Genomic DNA, 27269 nt, shown 5'->3' with positions numbered 1-27269 from the left:
CTTCTATCTGCTCCCAACGCACACTCTAAAAGGAAAAAGGAAAAAGGTCTAGTCACATGAGAAAAGTCAATGATGAAGGAACATGCTATGCATGGTCATTCTTCTGTGTCTGTCTTGGCTCATGTGATTTCCTGTGCCTAATTATATCTTCTTCCTTTAAACTCATCCATGTGAGTCTACTTACTCCTCTGAGGTCCTCCTTGATTCTCACCTCCCTTCTTGAATCAGTTGCTCTCACTCTGCCCTTACATACCACTTTGCTTACACCTCTGCTCCTATAGTACTTCTCACACTCTGCCCATTTCTCCATCTAGACCCCATCTAGCATCTTATTTAATCACGGTTATCACCAATAGCTAGCACAGTGCTCAGGCATGGTGTACAATGAAGGAACTCAGTAGCTTAAAAGAAAGCCCACAGGTCCCTATACAGCACTTGCTACTGAAAAGAAAGCAACTGCCAGGATCACAGCCCCACTTCCAAAGGCGTAAGAAAGACAACTGGCAGACAACCACTACCTGGGCTGGGCTGGGTTATTTTCAGGGAGGGATTGAGTGTCTAAAAATGCAAGTCTCCTTGAAAGGAAACTGCAAGCTTAGAAAGGCACGTTACTGATTTATGGAATCTGTATGAGCTTTTAATGGCACAGAAGAGTTGGCCTGCTGCTCCGAATATCCACTCAGGCATTAAAAGCTTTGCTTCTAGTTGCTAAAGTATTTTGAACAAATCATCTCCTACATCCATCCAACTCAAATCTCTGTATGTTTGCTACCCTGTTCAAATACCAGTCTTTGAATACCCCATGCCTTTGAATACCACATGCCAATCTTTTTCACTTTCCACTATTCTAAATAACTAGAAATGTGGTATAGTAAGCTGCTCACACAGGGCTCCCCAGGAGGTATTTGTTGGAAGACGAGAGTAAGAAAGCATCAGTCGCTTTCTGCCACTATTTGGTATTGGTAATTGCTGGTAAATTGAATCTTGGGTCTATCATTTTGGGTCTCTTGGATTTTTCATTTTGTCCTGCAAAACCAATGTCTCTAACCTGTTGAGAGAAGGAAAGTAAAGTTGTGGGGTTTCCCCTTTGTTTGTCGTCACACTTAGCTGTGCCCCACTTTGTCTGTGAAGGAACAGGGGGTGTTAGGAAATTATTCCTAACTACAGGGGGCACATGTAGCACAAATGCTGGGGTTTAGGGTGAATGCGGAAGAGCAGTCACAAAGCAAAACTGATTTTGAGGATTTGCTTCGGTGTCCTTAGTTTATGTGGAAGTTGACGACAACAAGAGAGGTGTAGCTGGCAAGTCACGAGGTCCTGCTCTTTACAGCTAAGAATACAGCCTATCTGTCATCAAACACAAATCTGGAAGTTGTAGCTGGCTCAGAGTTGGCATACAGGCTTTTTACTATTTCTTCAAAGTGTTTTTCACATGCCATATTTAGTGTTGGGATAATTCTGAAACACACTAGTAAGAAGCTTTCATAAAATGAACACAACTGCTAATTCTTTTCTCCCAGAGCTGCCCCTTCCTACCTTTCAGGTCCTACCTCACCCCTCCTGCCTTATGCTCCAGCTACATCTGCCTCCTCACTGTTTCCGGAACAATTCACTCCAGCCCCAGGGCCTTTGTACATGCTGTTTCCTTTTCCTTTGTACCTGCTGAGTTCTTCCCTGTGCTCTATCCCTGACGATTCCTTCTGTCTCAGCTCGAGTCACTTCCTCTGAGAGGCTTTCCCTAACCACTCTTCTCAAACAGGTCCCCCACTCTTTATCACACCAACCAGCTGTCTCCTACTCACCCCACCCCATCCTGTCACTGGGCAGAAAGCTCATTACATAACCCTTGTGCCTGAAATAGATCTGTTTCCTTCTGTCCTGTCTAGTATATTTAATACTACCCCAGTCACCATCCTCGTTCTGGTGGCACTATGTATGCAACACGGATTGACACTTCAGAAAGTTTTCTAACAATGTCTTAAAACAAAAAAGATTTCTGTTAACTCCAAGTAAACCAGGAAATTAAATTAAGAAACCACTTTCCAAGCATCTGAAATTTTATTTTAATGTTTCTATTTCAGAATAGCTCCTAAAGTGTAATAAGTACATCTTTTGAAAAGCACAGAACAGAGATAATTACAGTTTATTAAATGTTTTAAAGACTTGATTATTTCTAAAGTTTTTCTAATTCCTTCTGTAACTCTATCTTATTTTCAAGAAAAACAATCCTCTCTTGATTCTATTTCACCATTGAGATTCACACAAACCATTCCAAATTTCTTAATTTCCAAGCAACACATTAAATTCTTCAGAGTTCTTTCAAAACAGCTAAGGGGAAATCCCTGATGATTTCAGCTGACAATTCCTTAATCAGGAAAAGACTTTAAATGCCAATCACCAGAAAAGTTACAGTTTACAGGAAAGAAAGGGGAAATGCTGACATATTACACAACAAAGCACGAATAAAGCATGGTTTATGAATTGAATGGCATTCTCATGCTGACAGTTTTATCAAGAATTTCTGGTGACATCATAAACTACGTTGGAGCAATGAACTGGTTCTATTGTCCATGTTTCTGAGAGTCTAAGGTGAAAATAAGATTCCCTTCTTTGGAGATTTTATGGGAAAAATGAAATAACAATTTGTGTACTTTTTTCCCCCCTAGACTTCTACAAAGACTCTGGGTTTTAAATGAAGCAAAGAACTGAGCTAAAGGTAATTCTTATTTGATGCCTAATTTCATCCAGAATTGAGGAGCACCCTTTTCGTCAAGGTTTCTATTAGTTGGTAGAGGAAAGGAATGATCTGCTTCCGCCTCTAGCTGTGGGTGTTCAGATCAAAGTTCTCTGAAAGGGCAAATGCTGCAGCAGTAGGGTCCCCAGAACAAAATCCTCCCCCAACTTACAAAAAGAAGACAGTTTGAAGGTAATAACGACCAGGATGTAACTCTGACCCCCAGTGAATCTGGTAAAATCAATTACTTTCAGTTGTAGTAATTATGTAACATATTAGAGATGAGAACACCACAAGCAATGGGTTTTCCCCCTTGTAGTCTATATAAATTCATCAATAAACTATACTCTCTATTAAGGCTTTATTGTAAGTGATTACAAACACAAGGCATTTCATAAGCATTCTGTCATTTGCTACACTGTAATTCAGCAGAAGGAATGACGCAAAAATTATAATCTTCAGTAAATGAACAGGAAACAAAAAAAGAAAAGCTCCTGAACGCTGAAATAAATCAGTGACTCAGTCCCAGAGTCAGCCTAAACCTCCATTCAGATTGGATCTTAAGCATTTACTCATTAGAATGGTATTGGCCGAGAGTGAAAAATGACTGGAGAATGAACGAGATACTGGTAAGTATACGCAAAACTAAGGAAAGGGGCTGAGAGCGACTGGGGATTTAAACATAATTATGGAAAACTTAGAAATAAACTATGGTATCGGCCTTTATTTCGAAAACCATATTGAATATCCAAAATAAAAAGTGATTGCGAATTTCCATGTAACCAAATAGCAATTGCTGTCACTTATTGGGCACTCATCATTTACTAGGTAATGCCCCAAGAAGTCTCCACACATTATCTCTTTTTAATCCCCATGACAATTCTATAATGTTCCAATTCCCATTTTAGGGCTTAAAAAAAAATTGAGGAGCAAAAAGGTTACATGACTTGCCTCAAATCTCACAGTGGAGGCCTGGGAATGGAACTCACTTCTGACTCCAATCTGAGTTATTAACCAGTAGTGATGTATCTTCTCTATTTGGGCATTTTGGAGCTAGCCTCTCTGAGTATCCTTTGGGGCTCTAACAAAATGTTTCAAGTATTTTCTGATGCTTCATCCTACTGATTACACAATTAGAGTTTCCCAATAGAAAGATACTATCTATTGTTTCTATTTAATCACACTTCATTCCACTGCCTTTGTTGCTGCTTAAATAGGGCGATGTCCCACCTATCAGAGTAGAAATGAAAAAGAAACTGGCTTCCAACCTGTTTTATTATCTTTCTGAGGTTCTCACAGCAGAGCTTTAACATTTTCTTCTTAAAAACCTTGTAATCACAGACTGGTGCTTCTTGTTTTGACAGTCCAATCTTATTAGATCATGTTCTAGCTCAGTGTAGGCCTTGCTCAATACTCCAAAATTTCAGACCTACCAAAGCTACTAAAAACTTTTCAGTTGAGGAGTCCACGACCTCATGTGAAATTGGAGTCATGGGAATTTAAACGAACTAATAAAACATCTCTATGGTAAACTGAAACAGTGATGACAATGGAATGAATGACTAATATTCACATATGACTTTTTTATCCAAAGCGCCCAGTGTTCAATGCATTTTTGCAAACTGATTAAACTTCTGCACAGTAATAACTGTGCTTTGTACTTCCATGACACAATTCTTTCATGGACTGCTGTGCGCTGGCCTCATGTTACCACGCTCTAATTGCCCTCAGGTGGCTGGCAGGTGGTACAAGAAATGTACTCTTCGTTCGTTCCATCTTCAGAATAAAGAAGTGGTACAAAGGAAGAAGAATTCGAGCTGGGCAGATTTCAGCAACTGAGGTATGCTCGCCTGAATGGCGGGGGGGGGCCCTGCAGAACCATGCGGGAAGGGCTAGCCATGTAGCTCGGAAAGAGAGAGAGAGGCAAATGACTTCCCAGTAAAAGCAATTTACAAATACTTCGGCATACATCACCTTTGTGTTATGTGGCCCCATGACTCAGTGGAAGCGAAACGTGTACCTTATTTCCCCTCTAGATCTCCACGTTCTCTTCCCCAGAGCCAGCCTATAACCTCAAATCTCTCAGCAGCCAAAAGGAGAGGACTAAGGACAAGGCCGGAGGGTTCAAATTTGGGTTGTTGTTTAGCCCGTATTACTGGTAGTAACCAGAACAGCATAAAATGCTACCATGAAAAAGGTTAGAGGACAAAAGGACTGTTCTCTGGCTCAGGAAAAACATCAGGCAAGGATAATTTTCAACTGTGTGATTTTTAAATAAATGACACAATGAATGTTTTACTTGTGATTCTTCGTCTTAAATCAGAGAGCAAAGGCCCGAGACTCAGTATTTAGCATCTTGTTACGTTTGGGTCATGGAATGTAATGAGAAGATTTTTCCCTTTTCATTTGGGATTATATTGTGAAGAAAATGGCACCAGGCTCTAAGAGATTTATAAACGTCAACGCCTCTGGGGCTAGGAAATGAGCAAGAGTAAAGGGTGTGGGCCAGGAGGGGACCCTGCAAAGTGGAGGGGCCGATGGGGGCAGCTCTCCCACTCAGGCAAACTGTTCCCCATGGGAAGGAGGGCAGACCCAGCGCTGTCGGGCCTGGCACATTTAAGATAAAAAGTTGGAAATGTGGATTGCCATGTGAAATCGCCCAATTTTTTATGTTGCAACGAACTGATGTATGTACATGCAACATGTGGGCCAAAGCAAACACATCTGGGGGCTGGATCCAGCTCACACACTCTGCTGTCTGACCTCTGTGACCACAGGAATGGTTTTTAACCCTTAAGCAGTTAAAAGGAAACAAGATCTGACACATCCTCCAGGGAGTAAACTACACTGTTGCTTGGTCAAAAGGCCCTTTATAACTCCACTGTGTGGGGTTTTAGAAATAAGTCCAAGAAGTTGATGATTTTATTCTACTAACTATATCAAGTGTACAGCTTTGCAGCTTCCTGTTGTAAGGAGGTCAGTATCAGAGGATCTTAGGGCAAGTTAGGGAAGGGGTTTAGCAGGGAGATGCTCTGTCGCTTCACAATATGAGGTGTGAAGCTGACTCCAAGCTGGAGCTCATACCACCTGTTTAAAAATCTAGGATTTGTTCTCTGCTGCTCTGAGACAAAGGAGCCCAAGAACTGTGGCAACCAGGGGCTTTCAGTTGGCAGCTCAGTAGGATGGACAGAAAAGTTCAGCTAGAGAGAAAAGAGTCATATCCCCCTTCTGATCTGACAACACACTACGGAACAGAGACAGCACGATGGCTGGTTGGCTGGCTGCCCATCTTCCTTATCATACACGAGGCACCACTCCATATACCATGCCTTCAGCTATCTTCCCATCCTGCTCCTGGAAGATTTCTAAACATAGCCATTGCACATGTGTTTGGAAGGAAGGAGGTTTCTATTTTAAAGGAGAGAGAGTTCCTTGTCTCTGGCTATGGGGCTTGAAATTGACTACCCTCTCAGTTAGTTCTACCATGGACCATTGATCCTCAGTGTTGAAAGAGAATAAGAGGAGATAAATGCTGGACTCTTCCCTCCACACTAAGTGAAAGGAGAGCTGACCTGGGACTGATTTGCAGTGGGTTGGGGAAATCTATCCTCACTGGCCCGGCTACCATCTTTTTTTTTTTGTGGTACGCGGGCCTCTCACTGTTGTGGCCTCTCCCGTTGTGGAGCACAGGCTCCGGACGCGCAGGCTCAGCGGCCATGGCTCATGGGCCCAGCCGCTCCGCGACATGTGGGATTTTCCCAGACCGGGGCATGAACCCGTATCCCCTGCATCGGCAGGCGGACTCTCAACCACTGCGCCACCAGGGAAGCCCTGGCTACCATCTTAAAATGCTGTTTTATCCACTAGCATAATACAGTAATAACACTAACACCAAACCTTTATGGATTGCTCACTACATATGCCAGGTACACATGCTTACTATGTATATGCCAGGTACAGTTCTAAGTGCTTTATATATATTAACTTATATTCCTCACATAACCCTAAGGATGTAGGTATTATTATTACCCTCATTTTACACATGTGGAAACTGAAGCACAGAGAGGTTAAGTAGCTTGCCCAAGGTCACAAAGTCAGTGACCGGTGGACTAGGAATTCAAACCTAGACAGTCTGGCTCCAGGGCTGTGCTCTTAACCATTATGCAAATAACCTCTCCAAAGGAGGAATGAATATCAAGGTAAAGGCTGTAATTTGAGACTGAGCTACTTACGGTACAATATGAAGGCTTGGTAATTTCCTGTTCTGATGGAAAATAAATTTTCTATTTCCACATTTTATGCAGGTGTCAGAGCAATTATACATCCAGGAAAAAAAAATCTAAGAAATTTCAGTGTGCCCATTTGACTCTCAATATTTGTTACAGTGGAGTGCATCATATCATTTTATGTGCAGAGATTCAAGCATCGTGGGGAGGAGAAAGAGACAGAGACAGGATTTAGATTGGACAGCGGGGTCCCAGAAGGGGCCTGGGGCGGCGGCAGCAGCCGGCTCTCTCTCGGTGGTGCTAGCTCCCCATGTGCCTCCCGTGCTGTGCAGGTCTTGTTGTGTGGAGTGCAAGTCTGTGATTAAAAGATATGTGTTTTCTAGTGTAACACGGCTCCTCATGGCAAGCCGACGACTTCATCTGGTGCTCACCTGAAAAAAAACTGCAACCCTTGAGAAAAAACTGTCTGTGGGAGACTGACTTAGAGATGGTGCCTCAGCCTGCCTCAAAGACTTGCAGAAGTCATCTTTTGTAGATTTAATTTTTGCCTTACACACCTAAAAAACCCAGCTTCCTGTATAACCTGTAAACAAATTAATTTCAGTACATATTATCTCAAATTTTCTTGTAATCATTCTCAAGCATTTCCGCAGAGATAATCTTTAGTTATTTTTAGGTCCAGCAATTGTTTCTTAATTATAAACTTATTCCGTATCACGACCTGTGATCCTCATTCCTTGGCTACTGACCCCCAAGTCTAGCTTTGGAACCAATCTTTCACAGGACTCTAAAAGAGCATTCTATAATAACACAGAAACCTATACTGTACTTGATAATGACCTGTTACTCTTTAATTGCTTTTTCATTTATGGCTCTCTACTAGACTACAAGCTCTGTGAAGGCAGGGACCAACTTCTAATAATGACTGACACGTAGTGACACTCAATACCTAACTAATGAAAAATAAAAGGCAGTCAAATTTATACACCAGAGCACAGTGCTATACTTTGGCCAGAAAAAATTCCACTGCATCTAGGTATATGAGTGTTTCTGAACTCCTAAACTAGGTGAGCGTTCAACGTCTCACCTTCATTTCCTTAGGGTCTGTTTCTCTTTAACTATACATCCCTTGCTGCGTGACCTCATTCACTCCCCCACGCCAACCAAATGCCGACAACGCACAAATTTCTTTATCTCCCCCCACCCGCTCCCCTGAGCTACAGGCCTGATTTTCCAACTGCCCTCAAGATATCTCTGCCTGACATAAGTGACTCAAGGTTAACGTTTCCAGAACTAAGTTTTATCTTCACCCTCCCAACCCTACTCCATTTCCCCTTCTCTGCAGTAAAGGCCTGTTTCTTGCTGCAGTTTCAAGCGAGGCTTTGGTGTCAGAAAAATCCACATTCCAATCCTAGGGATACACTGACTGGTCGTACAGCATCGGGCTTCTCTGAGTCTAAATTTTTACAACTGTCACATCGCTCGATGTTACCTACTCCATAAAGTCGGCATGATGACTAAATCAAATGATGTATTAAATTCCTTAGCTCAAATCTAAGAAAAAAAATGTCATAAAGAACCTAGGGGTAAGACGGGAATAAAGACACAGACCTACTAGAGCACGGACTTGAGGATACGGGGAGGGGGAAGGGTAAGCTGGGACAAAGTGGGAGAGTGGCATGGACATATAGACACTACCAAACGTAAAATAGATACTAGTTAATTCAGTATCTCCATAAGCTAGAAAACTTCAAAGTCATCCTTTACTTCTGATGACCCTTCTACTCCCCCTTGATTCAAATAGTCCCCAAGTTCTCTCAATCCTATGTTTAAAACCTCTCCAATCTGGGTTCGTCCTGCATCTCGGCTGACACAGCCTTCACCCAGGCCCTTGTCTTTGTCACCATTTATTTGCTCATTCATTTCCTTGCTTTAGGTCTCTCTATATTTAGCTCACACATCACAGTGACACCAAAGTCATCTTCCTTAAAACCTACATGAATCATGTCACTCCCCAGCCTAAAAACCTTCACTGGCTCCCAGAGGTACAATCCACATCCATCTACACTTCTTACGAACGGGGTGGAACTATCACTTACACAAGATGACTTGTCGGGATCTTTATATATATTTTTCACTTACTCATCACAACAATGCCATTATTTAATGAAAAAAATAAATTTGGAAAATGAGGCTATTCACTAGCCACTAATGGAAGTCAAACAATTTGCCTGTGTCTAAATCTTGTCAGAGACTGGAATTCACAATCAGGTTTGATTCTGGCCTGTATATGTGTCAGTACAATGAATTCACAACTTATCTAGAGAATGAACTCTAAAGTCAAATATAAAATAAAAGTTTCATATGACTCAAAGCCAACTTGACCATCTCTTAGAAAAGCGGAACAATTTCTCTTTCCGTGTTGGAAAGAGTGCTGTTTCTTTGGCTGATATAAGCTTAAGTAGTTGATGGGCATCACCTGTACTATTTCACTGTAGTCCTTGTCTCCATTTTTGCTGAGTGTGAACAGCTGAATCCATGTACAGCAATTGAAATATATGGCTAACAGAACACCTAGATAGAGTGCACCATAATTGAACATTATCTGTCCCTCCCAAACAGCTGGAGGGGGGCAGAGACGACTTAATTTGCACATATTAGGTGGCTAATTTATACACTTGGAAAAAATTAACCTCCTCTTCTTTATCTTACAGTTCACCTCCTTAAAGAATCATCACTGATTTCAAAATAGCTGAATATGAATTAAGAAGCTGATTGCGTAGGTCATTATTTGGTCTCACAAATTGCAAAAGAAATGATCTCATTCCCAACAAGACTTCTGTTTGTCCTTTACGTTCTGCACTGCAGTTTGGTCTTGAACACTCAACCTGACTTCGGGGGTGTCCATTCAGTTGAGAACAACTTCTTTCAGAGTAAGGAGTCTGAGTTCCCACAGGTTCCTGTGAGTCAAAGCTGAACTGCAGGTTCATGGGTGGGGACGCCTGCTCTGAAAGCTGCCTCATTTTCTGGTCTAATGTGGTTAGGAACAGGAAGTTGAACCTTTGGTATTTTGGGTTTTGATTCTACCCTGCCCTGCCCTTAAAAAGCATTCACTCAGGGCTTCCCTGGTGGCGCAGTGGTTGAGAGTCCGCCTGCCGATGCAGGGGACACGGGTTCGTGCCCTGGTCCGGGAAGATCCCACATGCCGCGGAGTGGCTGGGCCCGTGAGCCATGGCCGCTGAGCCATGGCCGCTGAGTCTGCGCGTCCGAGGCCTGTGCTCCACAATGGGACAGGCCACAGCAGTTTGAGGCCCGCGTACCACGCAAAAAAAAAAAAAAAAAAGCATTCACTCACACCAGGGTCTTTAAATGTGGAGTGACCACATTTACAGCATCCATTGGAGAAACCGAAGTCGCTGGGAAGTGTGAGGCTGGAGCTCCGACATTGTGTCCTACTGCTTGGTGTCCCGGAAAAGCACTTCTGTGTGGGAGCGCTGTGCACTCCGATTCTCTGTCCCTGATTTCTGAAGTCCTTTGAAAGCACGGACACCGAGTTTCTCCCCAGTTCCTGGGCACTGGTCTTGTGGAGTGGTCAAGTAGATGCTGAAATCAGTCTTGATACAACCAATCTGGTGGCAAACACATCCATATGCTCATTCAATTACAGCAGAGTATCATGAAGTCACACGGATTTGGGTTCCAATACTGCTCCAGGCAGCCCCCCTAGCCCCACTTAGCTCAGATTCCTCGCTGGGGACAGTGTCGTTTGCCTTACATCATCATTCTAATCTGTTCTCTCTCTCTGATCGAATCAGATAACACAGGTGAAGCACTTCTACAAGCTCTGTAAACAGCAGTTGTTATAATTCCTTCTAGTTCTCACTCCATTTTGACTTTGACCTCAAAATCTTCACAATGGTCTGTGAGGCTCTGTGAGATCTGCCCCTTGTTGCCACTCTGATCTCATTTCCTATATTGCTTCTCCTTGCTCATTCCACATGGCCCTCTTGGCCATTCCTGGAACATTCTAGGACTCTTCCTTTGCATGGACTGATTCCTCTCATTTTTTCCCCAGGTGCTCAGAGCAGTGCCTGGCACCTAGGAAACATCCAGCAGATATGTGTTGAGTGAATGATGAATGAATAAATTGCCTTGGATGGTCAACCAATACCCCGTAGAGAATTCAAGCTCAGCACTAAATACCTCACTGAACTGCACAGGTACCGATACGTTTAGGTCCCCTTCAGAGAGAACTGGACTCTGTCCACTAACAGCGAACAAGAAACTGTCCCAAGTGCTTTCTATGAATTAGTTCCTTTAATCCTCACCCCCATTACTAGTCCTTACTTGAGCGAAAACAAAGCACTGAGAGGCGAAGGAATTTGCTGAAGGTCACCAAGGTAATAAGGGATGTAGGCTGCCTGTCAGGAGCCACTGCCTACTATTACTTTTGGCCAAGGGACCAACCTTCAGGGCTGATGACTACTTTGAATGATGCTGTCCGACTCTGGCTGATTCTACAATTCCCTTGGGCTGCCAGCCATACAGGCGGGCGATCTCCCCAGGGCCCCCTTTCCACCAGCCCGTGCCGCTGGAGTTCCAGCGCACTCCCCAGCCAATCCTGCTCCAGTTACGATGGAGGAGGTCAGGCCAAATGGGTAAGGCAGACTGTTCATTTCAGGGACCAAAAGGCCCAACTGGTTTTGTTGTTTTCTTATAACTTATACTTCACAAAATCAGCTAATCATTGAGACACAGAAATGAATTTTTTCTGTAACAGTCAAATAAAGATACGATTTGAAGTCAGTGAGTCAGGACATTATTTGTCACCTGGCACGTGCTAATCCACCCTTACGACTCATCTCAGCACTCCATGCCCAGGAGGCCTTCCTGGATGAGCCCCATCCTCATGCCCACGCCCCCTCCCCCAGGCTAGATTAGGTGACCCTCCTCTCTACTCTCAAAGCACCTAGTATCTCCCTCCACCGTAAGGTGTGCTGAACTGCACTGAAACCACCTGTTCCCGCCTTCCCCACAGACTGGACACTTGAGTGCGGGGACAGTGTCCACTGCATGCTTGTCTCCGCAGTGCCTAATGACTAAATTCAACAGATGACTGTTGAACAGAACAGCGTCACTCTACTGAGATACCACAACCTCTGACATCTCTGAATCTGCCTTGTTATCTTTGATCTGGCTTGGAGTGAGATCTGAATGACAAAGCCCCTGAAGTGACCCAGTTACAGTTCAAGAAAAGCATGACTCTGGGGTCAGAGTAACAGTCTTCAAACTACATGGCATTCTCTTGCCATACACTCAAAAGTTCTCCAGCTGTTCTCGATGAAATTAATTAGCCCCTAATTCTCCTTAAATAAATGCATAAAAGGAGTTGTGATATTTTCTCTAGGGGTCTTCCTTTCTCTTTCAAAAAAAGGCAGCACAAGGATACATTACCTCGTGATTCAGCCAACACTTATGATATACCCCCCTTAACCAAAATACTTATAATCTCCTGAGTCTCACCGTGTACAGATTTAAAATTCAAAATATTTGCAGGTGATGCTATTCATTTTTTTTTTTTTTTTTTTTTGCGGTACGCGGGCCTCTCACTCTTGTGGCCTCTCCCGCTGCGGAGCACAGGCTCCGGACGCGCAGGCTCAGCGGCCATGGCTCCCGGGCCCAGCCGCTCCGCAGCATGTGGGATCTTCCCGTATCGGGGCACGAACCCGCGTTCCCTGCATCGGCAGGCGGACTCGCAACCACTGCGCCACCGGGGAAGCCCGATGCTATTCATATTTTTAAAGGTTTGCTTTCAGAATAGTTCACTGGGTCAGAGTAAAGGAGCTATGAAATAGAGGGAAAAATAACGACACACTCCTTCTTACTAGCATCAGCTATTCATGAAATGTGCAGCCTTGAGTATCCACGCAGATAAATATTTCAGTGATAAATGGAGCAAGGAAGTGCATTTTAAGTATCCGAGGAACAACCCCCTTGGGATTATGAAGTCAGACTCTTTAATATCACCCCAAACTTAATCCTACCCATGCTGACTAATTCTGTAATGAATTCTGTAGTTATCAAGAAGATTAATTTAAAAAAAAAAACCCACCCTGCTTATTCTGAAGCAATGTTGACATGAGTCTCAAACCGGTGACAGCAAACCACATACCACAAAGTATTTAAAAAAAAAAAAAAAAGCAAAACCAAACTCACAGATGTTAAGAACCACTGGTCATGTTCAATGGTATTCCATTTAATTCTTATAATAATCTTGCCCATTTTTAGAGATGAGGAAACTAAAGTGAAGGCGGTTTAAGGAAACTCCCTGCATCGCCTGGCTTATAAGGTACTGCCGCAGGACTAGATGCTCTGGCTGAGTCAGCAGAGTCTAGGGGCTGAGAGAGGGGTTTCTGCGGCCAGAATGCCTGATTTCAAATGCCGGCTCTGACACTTACTGGCCCGGTGACTTTGAGCAAGTTTCTTAACTCTGTGTCTCAATCTTCTCATCTGTAGAAACGGGGACATCAGTAGTACGTATTTCAGAGGGCTGTGGTCAGGATTAATTGAGTTAACTTATAGAAAGTGCTTACAACAGTGCATACGGTCAGCATCATTTTTGCTCTTATCTGACTTCAAAGCCCGTGCTTTTTCTCCCACATCAACGGTTAATGTTACAAAGTACACATATTACTATTTTGAAGCATTTCATAATTGCCTATGGTAAATAACAAATAAATGTTTGTTAATTAAGATATTCCACCCTAGTTTGCACCTTGTTTCATTCCAGAAAGGTTAGTGGTGAGAAAAGCAGGTATCAGAGAACACAACATTTGGTTCAACAAAGGAAATCATTTTCACCACTTAGAACTTCCTGAAAATGGAAGGAGCTTCCTGTCCCAGGAGGTACCTCAATCAAAGATGACTACTTAGTGGAGATTTTATAGAGCAGATTAAAAAAGGGCTACCTTCGCAGGAGAGGGGGAGGGCTGGGTGAGATAAACTCTAGAGAGTCTCTTTTACACTGGAGGAGATTATTGGCTTAAAGAGCTGCCTTTTTTTTTTTTTTTTTTTGAGGTACGTGGGCCTCTCACTGTGGTGGCCTCTCCTGTTGCGGAGCACAGGCTCCGGACGCGCAGGCTCAGCGGCCATGGCTCACGGGCCCAGCCGCTCCGCGGCATGTGGGATCCTCCCGGACTGGGGCACGAACCTGCGTCCCCTGCATCGGCAGGCGGACTCTCAACCACTGAGCCACCAGGGAAGCCCTCAGCAAGAGCTGCCTTTTGGCAAGCCATTTTTATAGGAATCTTACTTCAGCTACTTCATACTCAGACACACCTTGAGTAAAAAGCATGAATGGTATGAAATAGAGGCTGTTAAAAATGGGTGTGTAGGAAGCGTTGTGTGTGTGTGTGTGTGTGTGTGTGTGTGTGTGAGAGAGAGAGAGAGAGTGAATGTGAGAGATGTTAATTAATTCATTGATTTTAGAATATCACAGTAAAATGGCCCAGCGAAGTGATCATAGTAATTTAATTAAATAAGTGACTATAAATAACTTTATGCTTGCAATGACAAACAAAATGCTTCCTGAATTTTAAAATATACCCTATATTTTCTATGCAAAATAGGTAATCAGAGGTGCGTGGCTTTCTGAAGGAAAACCAGTATAATATTCTTTTTTATTCTAATTTCTTAACAGAAAAGAGCAAGCAAAATCTCTGATCCATTTTTGTTCCATGGAAGATACACCTCGCCTTTTCCTATAGAAATAACCAGCCTTGGGTTTGCCTCTCCTAAGCAGTTATTGCTCCACGTTTGTGTGCAAGAATGTGAAAGAGGGAAAAGGAATCTTAAAAGCTTTAATAAAAACTACCATGACAAAAATAAAAACAAAAAAACAAACTCTACTACAGCAAAACTCATCAATTTTCTTCCCTATTTGAGGTCTGCTATCCCATTCATTCATTCATTCATATTCTCTCTCACATTTCTCCATTGCCCAACCCTCTACCCACCTCCCGCTATTTCTAGTATGTGATTTGGTTGAGGGAAGGGGGAGGCTATAGTACTCATTAATATGGCATGTACACAGGGGAAGTCGTTTGTTGGAGAGCTCAGGGTGCGAGCTCTGGATAAGGCAGGCACTAAATTTCATTAAACCTCAGTTTGTAAAATGGGGATATAATAACAGTACCTATTTCAGAGGGCTATGGAAGGAATTAAATGAGATAATCTATGTAAAGCTATTAGTATACACTAGCACATAAATCAATGCTCAATGAGTGCTAGCCAGTATTATGTTTTATTACTCAAGGGCTAATTATTTGCAAAAATAAGGCTCTAAACTATAATTCTTACTTTAATAAACACTCTTTAGTTCTTCTTCTATACTTCTAAAGGCACATGGGCACGGATATGGGGTAGTTTAAGATCTTCATTAGAGGCAACAATTATCATTGGGTCATCATATGCTTAAGTTTTAGTCAAAATAATATTTTAATTAATAGAATGCTCAAAATGGAATTTACTAAAGCTTCAACAAACAAACATACCCAGCTCTCTAAATGTATAAAGTTATTACTTCCCTTTATTTTGGGGGGAGGCAAAATTCAAGCTCTGCCCATAAGCCTGGCTGATACTTCCAATCTCCCCTCCTCCACCCCAAACCAAGCTACAAAAATGCATATTAAAAGTTAAGGAACAGGGCTTCCCTGGTGGCGCAGTGGTTGAGAGTCCGCCTGCCGATGCAGGGGACACACGTTCGTGCCCTGGTCCGGGAAGATCCCACATGCCGCGGAGCGGCTGGGCCCATGAGCCATGGCCGCTGAGCCTGCGCTCCGCAACAGGAGAGGCCACCACAGTGAGAGGCCCACGTACCTCAAAAAAAAAAAAAAAGTTAAGGAACAAATAAAGCAGAACATATGATGATATATTATGAACGGATTAATTACCCACTCATAGTTCTTTTTCTCTCCTTCCCTCCTTTGTTCCTCCCAGACCTTCTCCAAGATGTGCTAACTGGAAACAGGCATGTAGAGCCTAACGGGGAGAATCTGGATCTATGTGGTCATTCTCTCTATGGGTCAGGGAGGATGATCAGGCCATTGGGGTCTCTTTTTTTTGGGGGGGGTCTCTTTTTTGGGGGATGCTTTCTGAGGGATCCTGAGACCTCTGAAGAAAGCATCCTCTCATTCTGATCAACTTTTTATTTTTTTCTTTTCTCACCAAATGGCCTTTGGGGATGTTCTTTTTAACATATCTGCTAACTGGCGAAATCAAGATGGTGAAACCCTGATACCTTCTAAGCCCCTCATTTTTTTTTCTTTGACAGAAAGACAAAGATAACCACAGCAGGAGCCTCAATAGGTAAAGAGACGAAAGGTACAACTGGTACAGAGTAAAGTCTAGGCATATAAGCAAAGGCTAAAAATCACAGTGCTTTTACTGGAAACAAGGGATATGGAAGCAACCAAAAGTCATAAAACAGTGCTTCCCCTCTTCTGCAGCCAAACCCCAATGTCATCACAGCAACATGACATTCAAGAAAGTCCAACCTATTTTAAGTAGCTTCAGGTGACAGATTATTGGCCCACAATGAGAGACAGACTGATGGATCACAGAGGAGAAAAGTTCACTGTGCTGTGAACCACACTGCTAATCTAGACTGATAAAACCAGAGGAGACATGCATCTCCACTTTCAAGCGTTTACTGGATGACATCACACTGTGGATTTAACCAAAGCGCTGTCTAGATTATCCAGCAAATGTCACATAAGAGTACTTGAGTAGCTTAGATAAAGGTCTCAAAACACTGTGAATGAATTCATCCTGCAAAACAAATTTCCCATATGAGTTCATAATCTGAATTCCATGTCATTTCACGTTGTATTCTTCCAGGTGTAACTCAAACCCCATAAATGACATTCATCTTGCATAGAACAATGGTTTTGTTTTAGAAAGTCAAGCCAGTAATGTAAGGCAGTTTCCGTTATGTGCATAAGAAAGCATAAGATTGAAGCTTTTGTCTTAGGTTGGTAAAATAAATATTACAATATTAATCCATCAGGGAAACACACATCAAAACAATGAGATACCAATTCGCAACCACTAGGATGGCTACAATCAAAGAGACAGATAATAACAAGTGTCAGCGAGGATGTGAAGCGATTGGAACCCTCACACATTGCTGGTGGGAGTGTAAAATGGCGTAGTCGCTTTGGAAAACAGTCTGGAAGTTCCTAAAAAGGATAAACATAGAGTTACCATATGACCCAGCATTTACACTCCCAAATACCACGAGAAATGAAAATGAAAACATATGTCCACGAATGTTCATAGCAGCATTATTCATAACAGCCAAAAATTAGATACAACTCAAATGACCATCAATTGATGAATGGATAAATAAAATGTGTTCTATCCCTACAATGGAATGTTATTCAGCACTAAAAAGAATGAAGTTCTGATTCACGCTACAGCATGGATGGACCTTGAAAACATTATGCTAAGTGAAAGAAGCCAGTCACAAAAGACCACATATGCGTATTTATATGAAATGGCCAGAAGAAGTAAATCTATTAAAGACAGAAAGTAGATTAGTGGCTGCCTAGAGCTGAGGGGGTTGGAGGAAAATGGGAAGTGAAGCTAATGGATACAGGGCTTCTTTTTGAAAATGTTCTCAAATTGATTGTACTTGGTTTCACAACTCTGTGAATATATTCTAAAAGCCACTGCATTGTGTACTTTAAATGGGTGAACTGTATGATAGGTGAATTATATCCAATAAAGCTGTTAAAAAAAAGGAATATTAACACATCAGACGAAGGAAATATGGTCATCCAACTACAGCAAGGGTGACTTCTGGCATAACAGTCAGCGTGTAACCTATCAGCTAAAGGCTCAAGACCTAAACAATGGCCTTCAGAGTTTCAGAGACCTCGCTAATGTTTAAGATAATCCTGCTACCTCTACAAATCAGTATCCTTGCTGATTAAGCATCCCTCCTGTTTGTATTCCCTGCAATAATTAGCCTAAAGCTTTCCACATAGTGGATGCTCAACTATGATTTATTGAATGGAATTCAAATACATTTAAAAATAACCAACTGGAGTTGGTAAATAAAAATCAAACCAAGAATGCTTTACCCTACATGGGGAAAGCTTATCGGCACCAATACAGCTATATGCCAAATTAAATCTGGGGCATCTAAAATGCAATCCTGTCTCCCAAATTTTAGTCAGTCATTCCTGGTTACAAAAAGATTCATGCTCTTCATTTGCCTGGGTTGCCTTTTCCTGAATAAAATCTGGAACTTCCTGGGCAGGGGTTACTTCCAATGTGTATTATCAGACAAGACCCCTGAGTGTACAAGGTGGGACAGTACTCTTATTTCCTATTTATTGTCAGGAAATCCTCAGGTGGTCTTTTGCGGTTGTTATTTTGGGTTTTCCTATACTCTAGCCTAGTGTTTAAGAGGATGAGCTCTGGAGCTAGTCTGCTTGCATTTAAATTCGAGTTCTGCTCCTTGCTGACATCTCTGTACCTCAGTTTCACTATCTGCAAAATGAGAATAATTGTAGTACAGGCCACAGGAATTTCTATGAAGATGTAAAGTACCTCAAATGATGCCTGGAATCTAGCAAATCTCAATAGTGTAAGCTATAACTGTAATAGAATTTAGATTTACAGAATCCCTGAAACAGAACTCAGGCATAGCTACTGTTATCATAGAGAGGAGCATATGGTATCAGATATAAGCCAGCCCTACTGGGACAGGTCAAAGTAAAACTATGGAATCTCATTCTTTCCCAAATTTCTGGCTGGGAAATGCTACTCCAGGTTTTAAGCAAGTATGACCTGCCAACAGTTAAATTTTGTTTTTCATGTTGTAAAACCCTCCTGGAGGAGATGATATTATTTGATGGGTATGTCACAATCATAATTGTGCTTTGGGCGGAAGGACGAGAACTACCACACTGTGATTAGATATGGTACTTTTCAGAATCTGTATGGTCTTAATTTTCTTCTGGATTTTCCATCACTGACAGGGAAGCACATAAGTGGCCTATAGAAGCCAATGATAATACCAGTGGTATGAAGCTTCTGAGTGACAGTTCCTAAATTCCTATTTTTTTTCTTTTTTAAGACAACTTGTTCGAAAAAATTTTAAATTTTATCAACAAAATTCTTTTGGAAATACAAAGGGCTTTTTTAAAAAAAATTATTTATTTTATCTATTATTTTTGGCTGTGTTGGGTCTTCATTGCTGCACGTGGGCTTTCTCTAGTTGCGGTGCGCAGGCTTCTCATTGCGATGGCTTCTCTTGTTGCGGAGCATGGGCCCTAGGGCCTGTGGGCTTCAGTAGTTGCGGCACGCGGACTCAGCAGTTGTGGCTCGTGGGCTCTAGAGTGCAGGCTCAGCAGTTGTGGAGCACGGGCTTAGTTGCTCTGTGGCATGTATGATCTTCCTGGATCTTCCCTGCATTGACAGGCTGATTCTTAACCACTGCTCCACCAGGGAAGCCCCAAAGGGCTTTTTCATGACATTTTTTCCCCCATGATTCCACATATTGCTAGTGTGGTAGACACTGGGAATGTTCACCTATATCCACATTCTCCTCTTCCTCTTGGGTCCCTAACTGTATGTCTTTCCAGCCTTTCCATAGGTAGGTGTGGTACATGTGACGCAGTCCTACTCAATGAAATGTGAGTGGAAGTGATGTGCACTTCCTTGTCTAGATCTGGCCCAATCTCACTCTTTCTCCATGGACCAGCCTTAATGGAGGGGACTCAGAAGGAGCCACAAGATGGAAAGAGCCTGGGTCCTTGAGTAACTTTACGGACCAGATCCATTCTGTCCCAATCCAATCTGCATTGAACTTTACATAGGGAAAAATACACAATAATAAGCCACTGGGGTTCTGTAGCTGTTTATACAGAAGCACCTGTTAGTTACTCTAATTAATATAGCTAGGTAAAGGCTTTGTTAGTTATTGTTTAGGGGAGCTGGTTTGCTTCCAGAATAGTTCTTTCTCTGTTAGATACTGGCAACAAGCATACTAATAAAACACATTTCCTACATCCCTTCTCCTTTAGTCTCTTTTACTATCACTAAAATCACTGGATACAATCTTTCAGTCATATCCACAAAACACATCCTGGTGTTTTGTGGATATGATTGAAAGATCATCATCTGATCCTGCCAGATTCTTCTTTAGAGAACATGTCTTTTGCATTGGATTATTTGTAATCTTAATCCAGATCTCTTTGCAGAGCTGGCCAAAGTATATCTCTAATTGTGCACTTGATTAATCACTCACCATCTCAGAGAACTGTTTTATAATTATATCAAGTTCTGAGTTAGCAGTTGAACAATCACAAATTGTCAGATAAAAATTAAAAGCTATCAGCAAACACTAAGCACATTTATTTATAATTCTTCACATAGTTCTTTATAGCAATCTTTTAGTAGCCCATGTATTTAATATAAACCACAATTTCTTTGTGTGTATTAAAGTTATAAATGGAACGAAATGTAAATGGAATCTTTTATGATTATTGTCTCCAGCCTCTTGGGATGAATAAACAAAGTTGGTATATAGCTACTTTGGGTTTTAACACCATCAACGACCTTCTGAAAGTTTCTATTCTTGCTCACTAACTACTCCTTTCTCTCTCTCCCCTTCTTAAAATGTTTTTAATGCTTTTACTACCATATAGCTTTTTATTTGCTTGTTTGCTTATTGCCTGCTTTCATTACCAGACTGTAATTCCCATGAAGGCAGAACTTATATCTGTTTCTGTTCATCCAGTAAATATTAACTGAATGCCTATTGTCAGGCATTGCTCCAGGTACTAGGATTAAACATAACTGAAGATTAAGATTAAACATAATTAAGATATAGTACCTGGCCTCAAGGTGCATATAGTTTGGTAGAGGAAACAGGCAATAAGCTTATAAATGATATATACTGGGATGAGTGCTACTATGTTGTACTTTTCACTTCATGCTTCCTTGGTTTTGGGTCCTAGTCAGGGTTGTCTGTCTAGCCCGTAATGGCCCATCCTGCCTGAGAATTGCCTCTTTCTGCATTCATATGGGTGCCAAGGTAACCAGGTATGTATCACATGGCTCTGTCTCCTTGACCACAGTGAACTTCTGGCCTATGCTATATAGAACAACATCTCTCTTCTAAGAGTCTGGAATTGGAACTGAGAGATTCTAATTCAGTCTGAGCTCTTCAGCTGAAATGAAAGAGGATATATGACTTAGAAGGCTATGCCGTGGCCATCTTCCGCCAGATGGCCAGGGAAACTGAGAAAGCTAGTCTAGAGAGAGAGAGAAAAAAGAAGCAAGTCATGTAAAGCAGTAGAGATGGGAGATTTTATGGTCTGAGGAAGACCTAAAGAGCCCACTTCATATTTTGGTTCTCATCCCTTTTCCCATGAAACACCCTTACTTCCTTGTAGCTTTTTTTTTTTTTTTTCACTAAAGCTATTTTGTGTTAGGGTCTTTTGCTTTCAATCATGTCTTAACTGAGACATTTCTATTTAATATGAAATATTAATATTCTATTTAATCTCATTCATTTTCATAGCATAAGACATAGGAGCTATTCTCCAAAAAAGTAGATTTTCCCCTATGTTATACACAATGCATCTGTTGGATTTTAATACTTACGAATGCTAACAATGCTTCTAAGGTGTTTGCCTAGAAGTTTCCCATTTTCCTCACCAGTGATTTTAAAAAGTAGGCTCATTTCCATTCAAGGGCAGAACATCAAAGGCCAACATTCTTTAAACTCTGTGAAAAACACTATCACATGTGTACACCAGCTTTTGTGGCTAGTTAACATTCAGGGCAGAAAATAATTCTTCTTATAAACATCAATGGTGTATTTGTACTCATAAACAAAAAGGCTTTGATAATGAATGTTTTGATTTAAGCTCAGTAGTTGATCAGCTAGTCTGATTAACAACTGTTTACTTGAGACACCAGAATTTGAACACACCTAAAATACATGGCTTTAAGGTCTTACTCAAGAAAAGAAACTTAAGCTTTGTATTTGGGGCAGGGGGATATGCAGGGAAAGGGATGGATATACTTGAGAGATTTCAAAACAGCACACCCACAAACATCTACTTTTAAAGTGTATTCTCTCATTATTCCTCAGAGATACGTCAGGCACTGTGAACGTTAAGGAGTAAGACTTGGTCTCTGTCCTAAATGAGCTCACCGTTTACTGGGAAAGATGGACAAGGAAACAGGAAACCGTAATGCCCTCTGCTAAGTGCCATGCTAGACATACCAGCACAGATGAGAGGCATCTAATCCATCCTGAGGTCGGCCTTTGAGCTGAGCCCAAGAGAATAAGCAGGAGTCAGGCAGACTACGAGTAGAGGCACAGACAGATGTGCTAAGAGAAAGGAGCATATAAAGTTCATGTACAAGGCAAAGATGGGGGAGAGAAGAGGGTCTACATGTTAGTATCCAGTAGTCCTGTAAGAGCTGCACGAACAAGGTGCTTGGGATAACTGTCTATATTTTCCTCCAAAGCTCCTGTTCCCAATGCTGTTCACGTGTTCTGATTGCTCTAGAAAGTTTGATTCAGTTCAACAAATATGTATTGAGTCCTTAGTAAGTTTTAGGTTGTAGTCTCTGGGAGCATGATGCTGAATAAGACTAGGGAATAGTACTTGTACTAAAGAAGCTCAGCCCAGTGGGGAAGACAGATAAACGGTATCTGGAGAGTGTTAAGACAGATATGTACATAAAGTAAAGGGGCAATAAGGCTTATAATGGGTCTTTAAGAATGAGTAAGAAGACACTAACCACGTTAACAATAATAAAAACAAAGGTGAGAGAAGCATTTCAGACACAAGGAAGAACATAAGACAAATGCCAGGAGAAAGGACCAGGGCATGGGGAGATAGCAGATTTGAGAAATTATCTAGGAGGCAAAATAATTGAGATGTAATTACTGGGAGTGAAGGAGGGGAGTTGGTCTATTAAGACTCAATATTTTTTACTTGAATTGCAGGAGGAAAAGCTGATTTTTGAAGATAAAAGGCCATGTTGAAGCTGCAGTGCTGCGTCACCCAAGTGGAGAGAAAGGTAATAGGGCAGGACTTTGGCTGGAGATGTCACCCGGCAGCATAAAGGTGGTGGTGGTGGGGTGACAATAACTGAAATAACACAAGGGAAGTCAGTAGAGAGGGCGGCAAGCAGCCAGAGACACAATCCTAAAAAATATTATTTTAGTTGAAGGCAGAGGGGTCAGGAAGCTCAACAAAGGAGATGAAGTAAGAGGCCATGCACTTCTAGCAGCATTAAGTCGTCAGCATTAAGATTTGAAACGAAGCAAAGAAACTCAGTAAGATACAGACTAAAAATCCGTGCAATCTGCAGGTTGCTGGAGATTTGTGCACTGGCGCGGTGGAGGAGACCAGGTTGTCGTGACAGAGGAGTGAAAGAAGAGAGGAAGGGGCCCCTGGGTACTCAGACCACGCTTTTAAGCAGCTCGCTGGAGAAGGGGAAGCAAGGGAAGATGCATCAGCAAATGCAGGATGATCTCGGCCTCTCTCTCTCTATTATCTATCAATCATTGTAAAGGTAAAGATGGAGAGACTCGAGTGGGTCTCCAGGCTGAGAGGAAAGCCGGCAGAGATGGAGAGACTAATGATACTGCGGAAGAGACATAACTGAAGGAAAAGGTCCCGGAGGAGAAAGTTGTCCTAATTACGTAATCCATGTTAACAAATTTTAGCTTCTAACTGTCTCTAGCCGGGAGAGTTGTCAAGCAATATGTCGTAGGGTCAGGCATCTGTGGGAAGCAACAGATCAGGCGTGAAACAGTGACACTGGGCTTGAAGCAACATCAGAGAGCAAGAGACAAACTCTGTATCTTATCAGTCTGAAAGTTTCTTACATGCTCAATAAAGCCCTACAGAGAAGCACTCAGGTAGTGAGAGGAGAGAAAGTTTACCTCATCGGTGTCTCCTGAAGTTCTGGGATAAACAATGATAACTATCCCTCCATCCAGGGGATTACAGTCACTACACAAACATGATTTTGTTAGGAGGTAAAGGAGTCAGATCTCAGTCTCAGCTTTGCTAGAAACTACTGACTTTGGAGCAATTTCTGTGTTCTAGGCCAGGATGATGCTGTAGCCCAGAATGTGAGGCTTAAGCACGTTCTTAGACATGAAAGTGTCTTATAAAACATAATGCTCTATGCAAATATACGGTGCATGAGGTACATATGATGATGTTATTTGGAGTCTCTGAAAATTGTGCAAATCTGGAAGAGATCGCCCATTGAATAGTTCTTGTCATTACCACTGTAAAGTCATGTATCAATACAAAGGAAAGTAACTGTTAAAGCAAAGACCTTCAACTTTTGCTGATGATTAATTCCTTTTGATTTTCTGGTAGCTCTGTGATTCTGAGAACCAGAAGGTTAGGGAAGGGAAGTACAAATTAGTTAGTCCAGGCACTGGAGGGTGGGGAAACTAGTGCTACTAGTGGCAGGGTGTCTGGGGTCAGCATGCAGCAACAGGCAATGGAGACTGTACAAATAAGACTTCAAAGTGCATCTTAATGGTTAATGGCTCAAATTTTAGTCAAGACAGAGCTGGGTTTGAATCCTGGCTCAGTCACTTGTTAACCATATAATCTTGGACAATCCAACCTCACCGAGCTTCAGTTTCCTCATCTGTAAATTGGGATAATAACATCTACCCTTAGAACGTTGTAATAATTAAACACAACACTGGGTAAGTATCTATGTAAGGGTGTGTGTGTGTGTGTTTGTGTGTGTGTGTGTGTGTGTGTGTGTATGGAATTCCTGGCATATTGTAAGTGTTCCATAAATAGTAGCTATTATATTGGACCTGTTGTTACAGGTTTCATAGAATCTTGCATTCTTTTCACATATAGCTGTTTGGTTTTTTTTTGCGGTACACGGGCCTCTCACTGTTGCGGCTCCGGACAGGAAGGCTCAGCGGCCACGGTTCATGGGCCCAGCTGCTCCGCGGCATGTGGGATCTTCCCAGACTGGGGCACGAACCCGTGTCCCCTGCATCGGCAGGCAGACTCTCAACCACTGCGCCACCAGAGAAGCCCCACATATAGCTGTTATTTATTGATACTTACTAAGAGTAAGTAAGTACAAGTACAGTGTTATCTAAGCCTCCATCTTTAAAGTATAAAATCTACTATGTCACTTAAACACTCTGTTGAGAGTAAAAACTGTATCTATCTTTTTTTTCTCTGGCTCCAAGGGGTGTAATAAATTACTCAGCACAGAGTGGGTATTTAAGAAATATCTGTTGAAGGAAGGAAGGAAAAAAGGGAAGAAAGGGAGGGAGAGAGAAAGAGAGGGAAGGAAGTAAGGATGTTGAGAGTTGCTAACTCAGGTGCTATAAAATTCAAGGGCTGAGAAAAATAGAAACAAGGCATTCTTGAGCTATCCAATGTGATGAAAAATAGCTTATAAAAAGCTATGTTCTTGGGCTGATGTGATTATTTTTACTCCTCTAAGCTCTGGTATTTCTCTCCATCTGGCAAATGGGAATGGACCAGTTATATTTCAAGTTTGCTACCTTAAGCAAAGATTGCTTAAGATAAATATTTGGTGCTTTCCAGAGAAAATCATACCATTTTAGTTCTAGGTTATTTTAATGATAGCTCCTTCAGATCTAGTTCCATTGATACTTTGTAGTACAGCATAGAGATACATTTGACCCCAATTCCAACTATATTTAGAATCCTTTTCACATGGCATCGTTCAAGCAGATGTGAGGCCAGCTGTTGCTATTCTTTCCTAGAATCTTACCGAGATGGAGATTTCAGTAAGATTTTTAAAAATAAATTACACAGGTGTTATCTCTGAGCCCATTAGCACATTAGCTATAAAAAGAATACGTACAAATGAGGCTCTCTTTCCACAAGCTCCAAGACGGGAACAGGGTTTTCACTGTTCTGATCTATCTATCCTCACTTGGTTGTATTAAGCTATTTTTTATTTTTCACAAAACAAAAAGAAAGTGTTCCCTGGACTGTGGTACTACACTTTTTGTTGCTGTTGTTGTTAGTAGTTACACTAATATTATCACAGAATAAAGTGATGCAGGAAAGTCTTCTCTTTAGATTCAGATTCAAGTCACATCCATTGAGCATGGCACAGAAGCTCTGCAGGTGCCCCCATATCCACTATGTCATTTTTTCCCCAAGACATTTAAGGATATCAAAACAAACTTGAAAGCTGTCTTCAAAAACGTGGGAAGTCAGAGAGACAGCTGAAATCCTAAAAACAACTGAATCTAAGTATCTTGGGGGTGGTACAAAAATCACTGGTTCAACAGTTCCGGATATGGGTGGAATCTCTAATCCTGTTTCCTCATTTCTGAGACAAGGATTGGTTGGTCTCAATATACTGAGCCTCTGCCAGACCTCTCATGCCCTCATGTGGATTACAGCCTTGGCTCTGCATCTTCATGTCATCCTCAGTCTTAGGCACAGTTTGGAACTCTTCTAAAGCAAGTTGAATAAAGGAGTTGTGAGGGTTGGGGAAATAGTCTCTCAAGGGGGTATTTTTTTACAAAGTGGAAGTACCCCAAAGTAAAAAAAAAAAATTTTTTTTTGAAAACTAGGCAAAATCGGCCTTGGGTTCCCTTACGATCTACACATGGATTGTGCTGTGTCCCCTCCCCATGCTGTTATGTTGACGGCCCTTTCCCACTATGAAATAATACTTTTCATCTGTGTATGTGTTATAATACATAATTACATTTAATCTTCACATTATCCTAATCTTACTGATATTCACAGAGGTTGATTGATTTCTAGTTGGTCACAGCTACTGAAAGAGGCAGAGTGGGTGCCTAAACCCAGTTCTCTTGATTCTGAGTTCAGTGCTTTTTAAATTAAATACAACAATAGTAGCAGTAGTTAATAATTTACTACGTGTCAGGCATTGTGCTAAGAGCTTTACGTATAACATTACCTTATTTCATCATCATAATAACTTGGTGATATAGATAGTATTACTATCCCCACTTACAGATGTGTAAAGTGAGACCACAGAGAGATTACAGAATATGCCCAAGGTCACACAACTATCAAGATGCACAATCGAGATTCTAACTCAAGTAGTTTGCTTTATGACTTGCTCTTTCAACAGCTATGCTAGATGGCCTTCCTACAACGGCATAGCTGCCCTCATCAAAAGTGTTCTCATAATTTCCATCCACAATGTAGGTAAAAATTTTGCAAGAAGGAGAGTCCGGGGCTGCCTCACACGGTTCTACA

At 41.8% G+C, this 27269-nt stretch overlaps 1 protein-coding gene across 2 annotated transcripts in view; it reads right to left on the bottom strand.

Moving 5' to 3' along the window:
* Positions 1-27269, bottom strand: part of NSMCE2 (NSE2 (MMS21) homolog, SMC5-SMC6 complex SUMO ligase) — a 223843-nt gene that overhangs the window by 42402 nt on the left and 154172 nt on the right. Inside the window, exon 6 of one of the 2 annotated variants that reach the window (XM_060128251.1) lies at positions 16385-17198. The exons of the other annotated variant lie outside the window; for it this stretch is intronic. Within the exon in view, the coding sequence (XP_059984234.1) occupies positions 17007-17198 (192 nt within the window). The 3' untranslated portion in view covers positions 16385-17006. Of the gene's footprint in view, positions 1-16384; positions 17199-27269 lie in introns of those variants that run through there. 2 annotated transcript variants of the gene reach the window in all.

Source organism: Lagenorhynchus albirostris, chromosome 17 (assembly GCF_949774975.1).
Source record: "Lagenorhynchus albirostris chromosome 17, mLagAlb1.1, whole genome shotgun sequence".
Taxonomy (NCBI): Eukaryota; Metazoa; Chordata; class Mammalia; order Artiodactyla; family Delphinidae; genus Lagenorhynchus; species Lagenorhynchus albirostris.
This window is presented reverse-complemented; position numbering and strand designations above follow the sequence as displayed.